Source organism: Halictus rubicundus, chromosome 12 (assembly GCF_050948215.1).
Source record: "Halictus rubicundus isolate RS-2024b chromosome 12, iyHalRubi1_principal, whole genome shotgun sequence".
NCBI classification, from domain to species: Eukaryota; Metazoa; Arthropoda; class Insecta; order Hymenoptera; family Halictidae; genus Halictus; species Halictus rubicundus.
In genome coordinates this window covers 7,819,701-7,833,401 of record NC_135160.1, presented here as the reverse complement: position 1 = coordinate 7,833,401, position 13,701 = coordinate 7,819,701, and the positions used below count along the sequence as shown (strand labels likewise).

Below are 13,701 nucleotides of genomic sequence, written 5' to 3'. Positions count from 1 at the left end.
AAACAATTTAAATAACTTAAAGAGGTCACTTTTATTTTTATACGCTCCGCAGCTAAAATGTTCGCCGTGTGAATCAACGAACGCCACGATTAGATTGCGGATTTGTTGTATGAAATATATGCGAAAATGTAATTAATAACGATTTCATAGCATTTCGAATTTAGGGAACCTTATGAAATTAAATTTGTTCAAACGTGTAACTATTTCTATAAACATGATAGACAAATTATAATGGATATTAAAATCATAAATTTTTTGTAATAGTGTTACATGGAGCGCTATATTTTTTAGAATAAATATTGGGCAATAAACATGATTAATTGTTGTGTTTTATATTTTTTTCCTGAGAATACACTGATTTATGTTCAACAGAAGATATCTGTAGCGCCATCTCTGTAGAAGCTGTCCAAACCACAGACGAGGAATAAGATAAACCAAACCACAGACGAGGTATAGAAGTAGACCAATCACCCAATGTATTTGAATATTAAAAGTTATTCTGTATCTCGAGTTCTATAATTTATTTTTACTAATTAAATAGATGGCAAGATAGTTAAGGGAGTGCTTGTTGATATCATTACCAAAAGAAATTGTTATAAACATTAAACAGCCAGAAATAATAAATTCATCATTAATTAATTATCACAACAATCGAGATCTACCAAAATTAGTTGGGGTGCGCTCGGCGAGCGCGCTCAGGCAGTCAATCGGGTCGGGCTGGGCAGGGGCAGAAGCGGACGGGCTCCGGGACCAGGAGGACCATAGACCTTTTTTTTCGTGGGGAAAATATCTTTACGCAACCCATGCCCACCTAAGCTAAAGGGTGGGTGCCTGGATCACGCGAGTACTCTTCGGATTGAGCTTCCCGAGCCCCAGCTCGGTCCACCCACAGCTCCCGGAGTCTTCGTGCCCCGCTCGGAGCCGGTATCCCGAAGGAACCAGCCCCGGCAAGAAGGCGCCGCCACCGGAAGGAAGGGCCGTCGGAGGCGCGATCCGGCACGCCCCGACCCTTCCTTACCCAAAACCCCCCACGGATCCCCCTCCCCTAGGGGAGGGAAGGAACCGACACCCCCCATACTGGGAAACTAATCCGGGGGGTGTCGTCCTATCACGGGGGGAGCTATGCTCCCTCCCGGGGGCCCGGATCAGCCCGCACCCCGGGCCCCCAAATTCACCGCCCCCAACGGTGAGGGCACCTCAAGACGCAGGGAATCCCCCCGCGCCAACTCTACTCCGCCCCCCCTTTCCCGGGGGCACCAATTGGCTCCTCCTCCCAGGAGGACCATGGACCTTGGGGCTAACCAGGGGTCATGCAGAGCTACCATGGCCTGAACTCCTTGGCTTACCCATTCCTTCTTTGGGGTTGACCAGAGGTCCTCCAGAGCTACACTTGTGTACCTTGGTCCACCTCTAGCTAGTTTAGGATAGACCAATGGTCATTTAAAATCGTTTGAGATTCATTCATAGGTCACTAAAAACTACAACATATTCAAATTTGAACAAAATCCGAAACATTGCTCCAAAAAGTATTCGATTTCGCGTGGAATGACCCCAGTGCCACCTTCCTTCGGAACAAAATATACATATTATTCAAGCTGGTTCTCGACAATCAGTGTCGCTAGCAATGTTTACATTCGCCTCGTCGCGAACTGTTGACACGGTAGGTGAAAAAGTTTGAACAGAAACCTGGAAACAATCTGTTTGCCGTTTCCTTTCAGTTAATGTCTGTCTACGATGGATACCAGCACGTGTTCTTTCGGCAGTCAAAGTGCACTCCAATCCAATGCACAAAGAAAGTTTTACCAGTGGGTGCTCAGATGGATAAGCGGAATGCAACAAACAAACGTCGAATCAAACGACGATTCGAAGCACAACAGCCAGTCGAGGCTCGATGTGCCGATCCTAGCCAGTTTCTTTCAAGCGATTGGATTTAAACTTCTCTCGTTAGATAGCAACAATTGCGCTAAAAAAAAAGACGAGACGAGTAGCTCAACGTCCGAGCCTGGCACCCTCAAAGTTACCATCGAGTGCGGCACCTCCAAAATGAAGGCGATTTTAAAATTGGGAGACGTCACCTGCCGATGTCCTAATTCCGATCACGTCAACGATGCTTCTTTTTGGAGCATCAGTGGCACTGCTCCCCTCGGAAGTACAGTACGTAATAATCCATTAAGTATTCCAACCTTGAGATCTTGAAAATTACCAAAAACGAGAAAATATTTTCGAATTTATTCACTTTTTTTAAATTACTGAATCAGATATGAAGAATAATTTAATAATTTAAAATGGTTGCCAGAAAACTGGAATTTAGGTCCAACTCTTTTCATTCGAATTTAATTATCATAAAGAGGACACGTTATTTGTAAAGTGACGATGTACACGATTCGTCTACGTTCAATTGAATAAGTTTGCAGTTTCAGCAAATTTATTTCGCAAATATGCGCCGAATCTGTTGCAGGACAACATCGCGCGCAACGTGGAGGAAACCGGCAGCAATCTGCTGCCCACATTGCCAAAAGATGTTATTCGAGTTTTGCGAGACGTGTCGCAGAGATTATTCGAAACGATCACCTGCGAACCGGACATGAACCGTAACATAGACACAAGTTTGAACGTTTCCCGTTCAAGCTCCGCGTCGAACGACACCAAATCTTCACAGGGGAATTTGCGAAGGGAGATCGGCGTCTCGCGCAGTTACACGCAACCAGAAATCTGTTTACGTAATTCGAATGTGAGTATCGTGTCCACGGCCGAGTAGAAGTTGAAAAACACGAAGAGAAATATTGCTACGTGTTGCAGAGATTTTCCATAAACGAAAAAGGAAACGACGTACGGCCTTCCATTAGTCAAAACGCCTCAACGTCTCAGCCAAAGAAGCAAGTTTTAGAACGCCAGAGGACATGGGACATTGACATTGATAACAGAAGCGTGGAAGGAGAGCCACGACCATCGCCACCGAAAATTACGAGCTCTCCCACTGTGCCAGATGAGTTATCGCAATCTTTGGGGCAGCTTTCCATCGTGGGAGAAGAAAATTCGAAAAATTTGGCAGAGTATATAATAGGAGCCAAGAACAATTTAGAAAAGGCTCTCAAAATGCTGACCGAGAAGTCGGTTGCTTCGACTGACGTTTCTATTAATCAGGGTAATCGTTTTTTTAAATGTAATACAACAGTACTTATAAACTATTTGAATGTTTCTACTGTGTTACATTTGTAAACAATTTTACATTTGTAAATAATTTTAAATTCACATCTGTAGTACAGAAGTACTCGTTAATTCTTTAAATGTTCTTCCAACAGACGATTGTGCATCCGTGAAATCAGCACCAGCGAAAATTTCGTCTGCCGCAATTGTCACTCCTCTGAGGCAAACCCGATCAAACACGATCAGCGGCTTCAAACCGTCGTTAAGTTCGAACCGTTTTACAAAAGAGATGCAAGCATTGGTGAAACCAGCTCCGAGGAATTCATTGCAGACGACGAAAGCACCGCGTGCCAGCAATCCAGTTGCTCCAGCGATAATTAAAAGAAACATGCAAATTGAACAAGAGAATGTGAAGCCGCCGTTGCGACGCCGCAGCTTTTATATTCCTTCGTCGAGTCCGAGTCTCTCTTTGCCATCGAAACCTATCGATATCGGACAGAAATTGCCAACCAACGGAAAGTCCAATGTGACTATACCCAGTGCTACGCGTGTATCGAATTCATTAAATAGGTATGCAATCATTTGTTATTTTTATCGATTTTTCTCTTTTCCGCTTTCGTGGAGCTAATATAATCACGTTTCTTATTTTCTATTCCAGTACAATAACAAAAATAGATAGTACGACGAAAACTCGAGTCGGCACACCTAGTAAGTTTGGAGCACTGAATTCGTCTGGACGCATTTCGATGCTCAAACCACCCACGAAAGTCTCGAAAGCGATACCTGTTATAATAAGTCCGGGACATTCTTCGAAGCTGAGCCCGGGAATTGCTAAGAGTTCGAGACATAGTCTTTCGAAAGAATGAACCACTATTTTAATTATATGATAAGCGAGGATTTTAATTCGACATTTAAATAATCTTAAACGAAGCGCCACCTAAACATTTGAATGCCAGAGTATTTAAATATTTATCTTGATGTATATTATTAGGATCATTTGCCGATTCGAAAACAAGTGTTATTCTTCATTCTCAATTTGAACCCTTAAACATCCAAAAACTCCTTCGGGAACACGTTCTAAAATTGACTCAAAGAATCCCTTCAAAATCGAGTCAATTACGGGGACACCAAAATCCCAGGCAGGACATTCTCATTTCCTCTGTGGTCACGTATATTCCTGAATCGGATTTTCGTTCTAATCAAACATTTTTTAACATTCATTCGAACTCTTGTCCTGAAATTAAGTCCGTTCTCATGTATCGATGGCAGTGCAACATTCTGGCTATTTTCAACATGGGCGTCGTAGGTATTTGCCTTTAGGTTTGAAAACCGACACAGAGTACGCCATTCAGCGATGAGGTATTGGAGAGGTTTTTTCACGCATGCGCGTCCAGCGCAGTAACGTATTTATATATTGTAGAGAAAGTAGTGGGGTACTATTATTGGCGGGAAAGTACCGGAAGAGTTCAGGACGAAACGACGAGACAAGCGTGTTACGAATTTTTTATAAGTTATTATTAATATTTGATGACATACACATGTTACACATTCATTCTTCAAAATCAAATCATAAAAGTTTTTGCGAAATTATGCGGAATGACCAAGGTACCCCATTTTACCTAAACTTTTACTTTACTGATGCTAAATTCGCCGCGCATGCGCGAGAAAACCCGTCCAATATCTCATCATTGCCTACTACGTCACGTTATCCGTGAGCGGCCATTTTTCCCCTGCATCTGGCAACTCTGTTACTGTCAGGTTACAACGCCACACGATGGATTCCATTCCCAGAACTCATGAAGGTTTGTTTGTTATGGACTACAGTATTCGCTAATTCAACACCGATATTTTACACGATGCTTCCGATCATTTCTCGTGACGATAAATGCTTGTATAACATTTCTCAGAGTTCAGCAATATTTGACACGCTTAACGATTACAACACCGATTATCAATGGCAATTAACCCCGCTACCAGTTCGAACTAATACGCGTTGATACTTTATAGATATCGAAGCACAAATCAGAGAAATACAATCGAAGAAGAAAGAAATACAAAATGCGACAGCAGAGAAAGAACAAGTAGGTCTAGGGAAAACTGGATTTTATGATCAAGACATCTATGATGGAAGTAACAACAAGTATGAAGGCTATGTTACATCAATTGCAGCCAATGATGAAATTGAGGTAATCTTATTTTATTCTGATATTTGTTTGGATAGAAATATTATAGAATTAATATGGTCGTACTGATGTCTTTATGATATTATTATTATTTTTTGTTTACTAAGGATGAAGATTATGAACCAACTACATTTAGTACCAATAAGAGACCAGGATACAATGCTCCGGCAGCACTGCTCAACGATGTTGCACAGGTAAGGATTTTAAGATAAAGCATACTTTATTATATTTAACCAAATTAGTGTTAACTGTGTTCTAACTAGTGTGGCCTTGATCCTTAGTATTGATAATATTTATTTTGCAGAGTGAAAAGGATTATGATCCATTCGCAGACAGACGACGACCCACCATAGCAGATAGGGAAGATGAATATAGACAAAAAAGACGGAGAATGATTATATCTCCAGAACGTGTTGATCCCTTCGCAGAAGGTTGGTATTTTTTTTCCTCATAAGTTACAACTTCTAAAAGCCAAACAGGTAATTAGATATTAAGTGTGTTTGCATACCATTATCTTTGTTGACATTTTGGAGCAATGTAATGCACCTCGATAGTAATATGACTATAAATTCGCATACAACAAAGCATAGTATTAAAAAACGAACTTTTATTAAAAGTATCGAACGTTGTATGTGATTCTATACTGATTATATTGCATCAAAATATACGCACAATGAAGCTTATATCACTTCAGTTTATAAGCGAATAAACTCATACCAGTCATAGTAGATACGCTAATGGTGTATCAAAAAGAAAAGTCCACTTAAAAAGGTTTAATTTTGTTCGCATGCAAAAAGATGTGCATTCTTAAAAATAATATGCAGCAACGAAAACCATGTAATAATCGAGTATACATTAAGTTGGCTTTTCTATGTTAGGTCATAATACAGCATATGTGATTAAAAGTGAATTATTACATAGAAGATTCACTAGTACATTGCCAATGTATTTTTAATTTTTCATAATGCGTTATTATTACTTCTCATTTAATCTTCATATCGTAGAATTCAAAGTTTGTTGAGAAAAGAAAAGAAAATCATGGATACCTATAAATAGCATTTAATTTTGTTTGTTCAGTGAAATCACATTTTCTTTAGTCTCTCTCGTGAATCATTCAAAAGCAAGTGAAGATTTTATTTGAAATTATTAATAGTACATTCCGATTCATACATCATGCATTATACCTTTGGCATCTTTAACTATTTGAATGTTTTGTAACATCAAAGTCTTTATACACTGATTCACATGAAATTGTATGTTACTTAAGTAAGCTAGTGTATATATTAAACGAAGATATTAACTATGTTAATACTACAGCAAATGCAAGTTACTTTTAATTAAAGAAGCGTTTGATTAAACAATTTATACATTTCTGTTTACATCGATCGAAATCACGTCCCTATGGATATTTAATTAATTAGTATATTATATATTGCTGTAGTATTGTTAGCAATAATAACCGAGGAATAAATCAAATGTAATTACATTGCTTTGTTGACTCTGAACGGGCTCTATGATTTTTCTAAGAAATTGATTGTCTTCCAATTAATGCTCGGAAGTAATTTGCTTCAGATATTACCTCGGTTATTAGTAGTTAATTAGATTTAAGATTTCTTTTGTACTCAGATTGTGGAAGCAATGTGAAGTAGAAAAAACTGGCTTGAATGAAGAGAATGAATGTGATTCTTTCAAATACATACTAATGTATACATTTTTTTCCAATCTTAGTGACGGTCTGCACATTTGGAATCATCTGCTTACCGAGGATACTATGTCGAAGGTTAAGCGAGATTGAATTGTCACGGCATTAAAGTCATGTCCTATGGATGATACAATGAGACTTTTCTTTCACGTTGCTTTTTAAGTTTCTTTAATATTTCATTCCATCTCTTCCATCGTAGATTTTTCTTTTTGTTCAAGTACTTTGAATTCGGAACCGGCATTTTCTAAACTCTCATTGTATCATGAGATTATTTTTGCGAGAACATAAATATTGAAAAATAGTATGAATGGTTGGTGTGCAAATATTATTAATAACGAGAATGAGTTGATTTTTAGATGGCTAAAGTATTTTTCGATGTGGAAGACTTGAGCAGGACAATGCTCCCTATGGCACCAAACCTTCACGTACGTATGCTATATGCCATCTGCTGTTGCAGCTCTCTCGAACCCGTTGTACGATTAATCGGAATTTCGTGTTTTTGCAACAAATTCTCTAAATAATGAAGTATTTATCAGTGAGCTTATGTTTACCGTTTCATTTCACGATATACGCAACGTGGAAATGAGAGTGAATTCAGTAGTTTACTTAGAATATATATACCAAAATATTCTAAGGGCATTTTAATGATAAATATTACAATTAAATGACTAGGTATGTTCAGAAGTTTTCGAAAGTTTGAGCATTTTTTCGAACAATTATCTAATAGTTGCGCTTTGCGTGACTTCTGATTCTTGATTACAGGTGGCAAGACTCCAGACATCGGTTCTAGAACCTACACAGAGATTATGCGGGAACAGTTGCTCAAAGGAGAAGAAACAGAAGTATGATCAAACATTGAACACTTTCAATCTACTTATCGGTTGATGCTTAAATATTTATACAAATTGTTTTCAGTTAAGAAAGAAACTAGCAGAAAAAGCCAAAGAGGGAACTCTAAAAGCTAACGGTGAACCAAAACCAGCACCGAAAAAAAGAGGTCGTTGGGATCAAACAGACGATGCTCCAACTCCTAAAAAGCCAAGCGGTGCTACTGCAACACCAACTTCTTGGGATAACGCAGATGTAAATAATCAGATAATTTTGTTAGTAAATAATAGCTCTTTATTTTAAAAAAGCAAAAAATGGCGTACAAAATATATGAAAGTCATTTATTCCATTTTTCGGTATTAAAACTACGCCTGCATGTGATTGTCACGGGCTAATCACTTAAGGGGTTAATTGTGTTAATTTGTTTATGCTTGTTATCAGGTAACACCAGCTGCGATCAGATGGGATGAAACACCCGGTCACGGTAAAGGAGGAGAAACTCCTGGTGCGACACCGGGTGTGAGCACAAGGATGTGGGATGCTACTCCAGGACATGCAACACCTGGCGCAGCTACTCCTGGCAGAGAAACCCCTTCTCACGAGAAAACTGTTTCGAGCCGAAGAAATCGTTGGGATGAAACGCCAAAAACTGAACGCGGTAAGTCTGCATTACTACCAAGAGTGATAAAAGGATTATATGAAAGATTCAATGACTCTTTTGCTACAGTTTCGTAATTGATGGCACACACTTTTAATCAGAATAACATGTTGCGAATCGACAGAAACACCTGGACACAGTAGTGGTTGGGCCGAGACACCAAGGACCGACCGTGTCGCGGGAGATTTGATCCAAGAGACGCCGACACCGTCTGCTAGCAAACGTCGAAGTCGATGGGACGAGACACCCTCGAATCAAACGCCTGGATCCATGACTCCACAAACTCCAGCAACGCCATTAACAACACCCCACCAGACATCTATCTTGACACCGAGCGGAGTGACACCGACTGGACCGAAGGCCATGGGATTGGCAACTCCCACGCCAGGACATTTAATGTCGATGACACCGGAACAGCTTCAAGCTTACCGTTGGGAGCGGGAAATCGACGAAAGAAACAGACCCCTTTCCGACGACGAATTGGATGCTCTGTTTCCACCTGGATACAAAGTTCTTCAGCCACCGGCAGGGTACATACCGATTCGTACACCCGCGAGGAAGCTGACTGCGACACCGACTCCGATCGCTGGCACTCCGCAAGGTTTCTTCATTCAAACGGAGGACAAAACTGCGAAATTTGTAGACAATCAACCGAAAGGTAATCTACCTTTCATGAAGCCCGAGGACGCACAATATTTTGACAAATTGTTGGTCGACGTGGACGAGGAAACGCTCAGCCCTGAAGAGCAGAAAGAGAGGAAGATTATGAAGCTCCTTCTGAAAATTAAAAATGGTACACCGCCGATGAGGAAAGCGGCTCTCAGACAGATCACTGACAAGGCTAGAGAATTTGGTGCCGGTCCGTTGTTTAATCAAATACTTCCGCTCCTGATGTCCCCCACGCTGGAGGATCAAGAGCGGCATCTTCTCGTAAAGGTCATCGACCGTATTTTGTACAAACTGGACGACTTGGTCAGACCTTACGTACACAAAGTGAGTTTCGAAAGTCTGTTTTACCTGTAAACTATCATGCCAAGGAATTGGCGCCAAGCAGAAATTTCTTTCCTTCTTTAATAACTTCAAAAAGCTCAAAACAGTACATTGGTACTTTTAAATTCTTTCAGTTTTTGTACCATTTCGATTTGCACTTACCTTGTTTGCCATAAATGCATAAAATTCGCTGTCTAATGATACCTGATATTTATAAACGTAAAACTTGTATTTCAGATTCTGGTGGTTATCGAACCACTGTTGATTGACGAAGACTACTATGCGCGTGTAGAGGGTAGAGAAATTATATCGAATCTGGCGAAAGCGGCCGGATTGGCGACGATGATTTCCACGATGAGACCGGATATCGACAATATCGACGAATACGTGCGTAACACGACAGCAAGAGCTTTCGCTGTCGTAGCGTCAGCGTTGGGAATCCCCTCGTTGTTGCCATTCCTTAAAGCTGTGTGTCGTAGTAAAAAGTCGTGGCAAGCGCGTCACACAGGTATCAAGATAGTCCAACAAATTGCTATTCTTATGGGATGCGCTATACTGCCGCATCTGAAGAGTTTAGTCGAAATTATAGAACACGGTAAGTTGATAATCGTTGACCACTAAACTGCGGATTTTATGCATTTATGGCTAAAATGGTTGTATGAGAAAATAAACTTTTTGACGACAACATTATGTGATGTGTAGTCAAGACGTGGTAGTAAATGATCGCTCATATGAACAATCTAATAATTTCAAACTATAAAATCATTGCAAGAATTTAAGGTATTAAGAATTTGAGGTACATTTCTTACTGTTCCATAAAATCACTAAAGAGAGAAATAAATTCCTATTTGGTTCCTATGTCTTGCAATTAATTAAGATTTTTGTTTTGCTTAAATACACGCAGTCTACTGATCACTGCGGATAGAGGTTTCGTCATATTACACATACTAAATGAATCTTGGTGGTTTTGCAGGCTTGGTCGATGAACAACAGAAAGTCCGAACTATCACTGCTTTGGCCATCGCTGCCTTGGCTGAAGCAGCAACGCCGTACGGTATCGAGAGCTTTGACTCTGTCTTGAAACCACTTTGGAAAGGTATTCGTACGCACAGAGGAAAGGGTCTGGCTGCATTTTTGAAAGCTATTGGATACTTGATTCCTCTCATGGACGCCGAATACGCCAATTACTATACTCGTGAAGTAATGTTGATCCTTATTCGCGAGTTCCAGTCACCCGACGAAGAAATGAAGAAGATCGTTTTGAAAGTAAGCAGGTTTATTTGAAAAGTATGAAATAATACCATAATATTAATTTTATTAATCCAATTAATCTGACAGGTAGTGAAACAATGTTGTGGAACGGATGGTGTGGAAGCACAGTACATCAAGGATGAAATCCTTCCACATTTCTTTAAGCACTTTTGGAATCATCGTATGGCTCTGGACCGCAGAAATTACAGACAGGTATGCAAGTGTTTCATACATAATTGAGTAGAAGGCTTTTTATTTCGTAAAAAGAGAAGAAGGCAACAAGAGACGACAAAAAGTTGCTCGATGTGGCTTCACTGTGGACATATCTTAACGAAGGAATTGAAGTTGATGCTATATTTAATTTTGTAGCTTGTGGACACAACCGTGGAAATCGCAAATAAAGTTGGTGCATCGGAAATCATAAATCGAGTAGTGGATGATCTCAAAGATGAAAACGAACAGTACAGGAAGATGGTTATGGAGACAATTGAGAAAATAATGGGTAATTTGGGAGCTGCCGATGTCGACTCCCGTTTGGAAGAGCAGCTCATAGACGGTATATTGTACGCGTTCCAGGAGCAGACAACAGAGGTTTGTAATTGTTACCACCAGATAGCGGATTTTATTCATTTATGATGAAAATGAGTAGATAAAACAAGAAATAGTAGAAAGATAAACTTAGTAAAATGATTAATGGAAGAAATCAATTTTTATTTGGTCCCAGTACCTTGTAAATAGTGCAGAAATGTTTTATTTTACATTAAGATCCGCTGTTTAGTTATTACAGTAGCAAATGTAGCGATTAAATCTGCGCTCTTGGCGCAATGATTTCGATTGACAAATCTTCTATTACAGGACGTTGTTATGCTTAACGGGTTCGGTACCATTGTGAACACACTAGGAAAAAGAGTGAAGGCGTACTTGCCACAGATCTGTGGTACAATATTGTGGAGGTTGAACAACAAATCGGCCAAAGTGAGACAACAGGCCGCTGACTTGATTTCGCGTATCGCAGTCGTCATGAAAACCTGTCAAGAGGTAAACTTCATTTAGTTTAACATTGACCTATCCTCTTAATGAAAAATCAATAATATATTTTGATTGTGTTCACAGGAGAAACTAATGGGTCACTTGGGCGTCGTTCTTTACGAATACTTAGGAGAAGAATATCCCGAGGTATTGGGTAGCATTTTAGGCGCGTTAAAAGCTATTGTTAATGTGATTGGAATGACAAAAATGACTCCACCGATTAAAGATTTGTTGCCGCGGCTAACACCTATCTTGAAGAACAGGCATGAGAAGGTTGGTGTCCATTTATGTGAAATTAACGACGCATTTCACAGGTTTTGTACATTGTTCATTCTAACGAAATATTTTGCTTCGCAGGTACAAGAAAATTGTATCGATCTTGTAGGTAGAATCGCAGACAGAGGACCCGAATACGTATCCGCCAGGGAATGGATGAGAATATGTTTCGAACTTTTGGAATTGCTGAAAGCTCACAAGAAAGCGATTAGGAGAGCCACAGTGAACACTTTTGGTTACATTGCGAAAGCGATAGGGTAATCATGCAATTCTCTAAAGAAACAATTCAAACTGGAACAACACTCTAAACTTGTTCAATATTTTACAGTCCCCACGACGTGTTAGCAACACTGTTGAACAACTTGAAAGTACAAGAACGTCAAAATCGTGTGTGTACTACTGTAGCCATAGCTATCGTCGCTGAAACCTGCAGTCCGTTCACGGTGCTTCCTGCGTTGATGAACGAGTACAGAGTACCAGAATTGAACGTGCAGAATGGTGTACTGAAGTCTTTATCCTTTTTGTTCGAATATATCGGAGAAATGGGAAAGGATTATATTTATGCTGTTAGTCCCTTGCTAGAGGATGCATTGATGGACAGGTAAAGAATTATATTCTTTTTTCGTTTTTAGAAAATTACAACCGATTAATTATCTGTTTGTTGTTTCGTCACAGGGATTTAGTGCACAGGCAAACTGCCTGCGCTGCGATTAAACACATGGCGTTAGGCGTTTATGGTTTCGGATGCGAAGACGCACTGATACATTTACTGAATCATGTGTGGCCCAACGTTTTCGAAACTTCTCCACATTTGGTGCAAGCTTTTATGGATGCTGTGGATGGCTTACGCGTCGCTCTCGGGCCAATTAAAATATTGCAATACACTTTGCAGGTGAGTGATTTATATTAGATCAATGTAAAAGTTGATGCCTAATTCATTGTTATATTTGAATACGAAATCGAGCACAAACTTTTGCACTGACCAAATAGAATTTGTTGCAACCAGTAGTGACGAGTATTCAATAAACGCTTGTTTAATTACAGGGATTATTCCACCCGGCAAGAAAAGTACGCGATGTATATTGGAAAATTTATAATTCTCTTTATATAGGCGGACAGGATGCTCTCGTAGCTGGTTATCCTCGAATCATGAACGATCCAAAGAATCAGTATATTAGATACGAATTGGACTACGTTTTGTAATAATTTAAGTACATGTAAAAGATGTGTATTATACATTTCTATAATCTTCACGAGAGATTAGCATAATTCGCTCATTATCGTTTAAAAGAATTAGTGGATAGTCGTATGTCACGTGACACATAAGGTAGACACGCACTGCAGTGGATCTTCGAAAGTATTTATTTCTTAAACGTCTTTAATACACACGTCAATGTCCCATTAAAAATCAATTCTAATTGCAGACTTACTTGAGAAGAGAAATATGTGTCAGTCCTTATATGAATAAACTGTTTCATATCACACACGATTAGAGCAATTATTTCACAACATTGATTACTATAATTTGTATCGATTTAGATAGTCCCTTAACTATCATTTGTATTGTAGCGGAAGGAAAATGTATCGAGTAATGAAAATCATCGATTGTATGTTTTTTTAATGTTTTATTTTTAAAA

The 13,701-nt window shown here is 39.5% G+C and overlaps 2 protein-coding genes across 5 annotated transcripts; both read left to right on the top strand.

The window, feature by feature from the left end:
- The first annotated feature begins 1,718 nt into the window (after positions 1 to 1,718).
- On the top strand, positions 1,719 to 4,162 carry LOC143360100 (uncharacterized). The gene is made up of 5 exons (XM_076798669.1): positions 1,719 to 2,154; positions 2,459 to 2,731; positions 2,800 to 3,145; positions 3,303 to 3,717; positions 3,806 to 4,162. Exons 1-5 carry the CDS (start codon positions 1,735 to 1,737, stop codon positions 4,011 to 4,013), a joined length of 1,662 nt encoding a protein of 553 aa, XP_076654784.1. The 5' UTR covers positions 1,719 to 1,734; the 3' UTR covers positions 4,014 to 4,162.
- A 667-nt stretch (positions 4,163 to 4,829) lies between these two features.
- On the top strand, positions 4,830 to 13,317 carry Sf3b1 (splicing factor 3B subunit 1). 4 transcript variants are annotated; one of them, XM_076797882.1, is made up of 18 exons: positions 4,830 to 4,949; positions 5,155 to 5,333; positions 5,438 to 5,524; positions 5,635 to 5,761; positions 7,795 to 7,874; positions 7,948 to 8,115; positions 8,302 to 8,518; positions 8,643 to 9,511; positions 9,746 to 10,103; positions 10,482 to 10,774; positions 10,847 to 10,972; positions 11,129 to 11,350; positions 11,615 to 11,797; positions 11,873 to 12,061; positions 12,146 to 12,321; positions 12,393 to 12,665; positions 12,740 to 12,956; positions 13,109 to 13,317. In XM_076797882.1, the coding sequence occupies exons 1-18, from the start codon at positions 4,922 to 4,924 to the stop codon at positions 13,265 to 13,267; spliced, it is 3,951 nt and encodes a 1,316-aa protein (XP_076653997.1). In that variant the 5' UTR covers positions 4,830 to 4,921; the 3' UTR covers positions 13,268 to 13,317. The 4 variants fall into 4 exon arrangements, with proteins under 4 accessions (XP_076653997.1, XP_076654002.1, XP_076654001.1 ...); XM_076797887.1 differs by lacking the exons at positions 4,830 to 4,949; positions 5,155 to 5,333; positions 5,438 to 5,524 and adding an exon at positions 7,389 to 7,457 and having other exon boundaries at positions 5,745 to 5,761; XM_076797886.1 differs by lacking the exons at positions 4,830 to 4,949; positions 5,155 to 5,333; positions 5,438 to 5,524; positions 5,635 to 5,761 and adding exons at positions 5,789 to 7,110; positions 7,389 to 7,457.
- Positions 13,318 to 13,701: the final 384 nt, after the last annotated feature.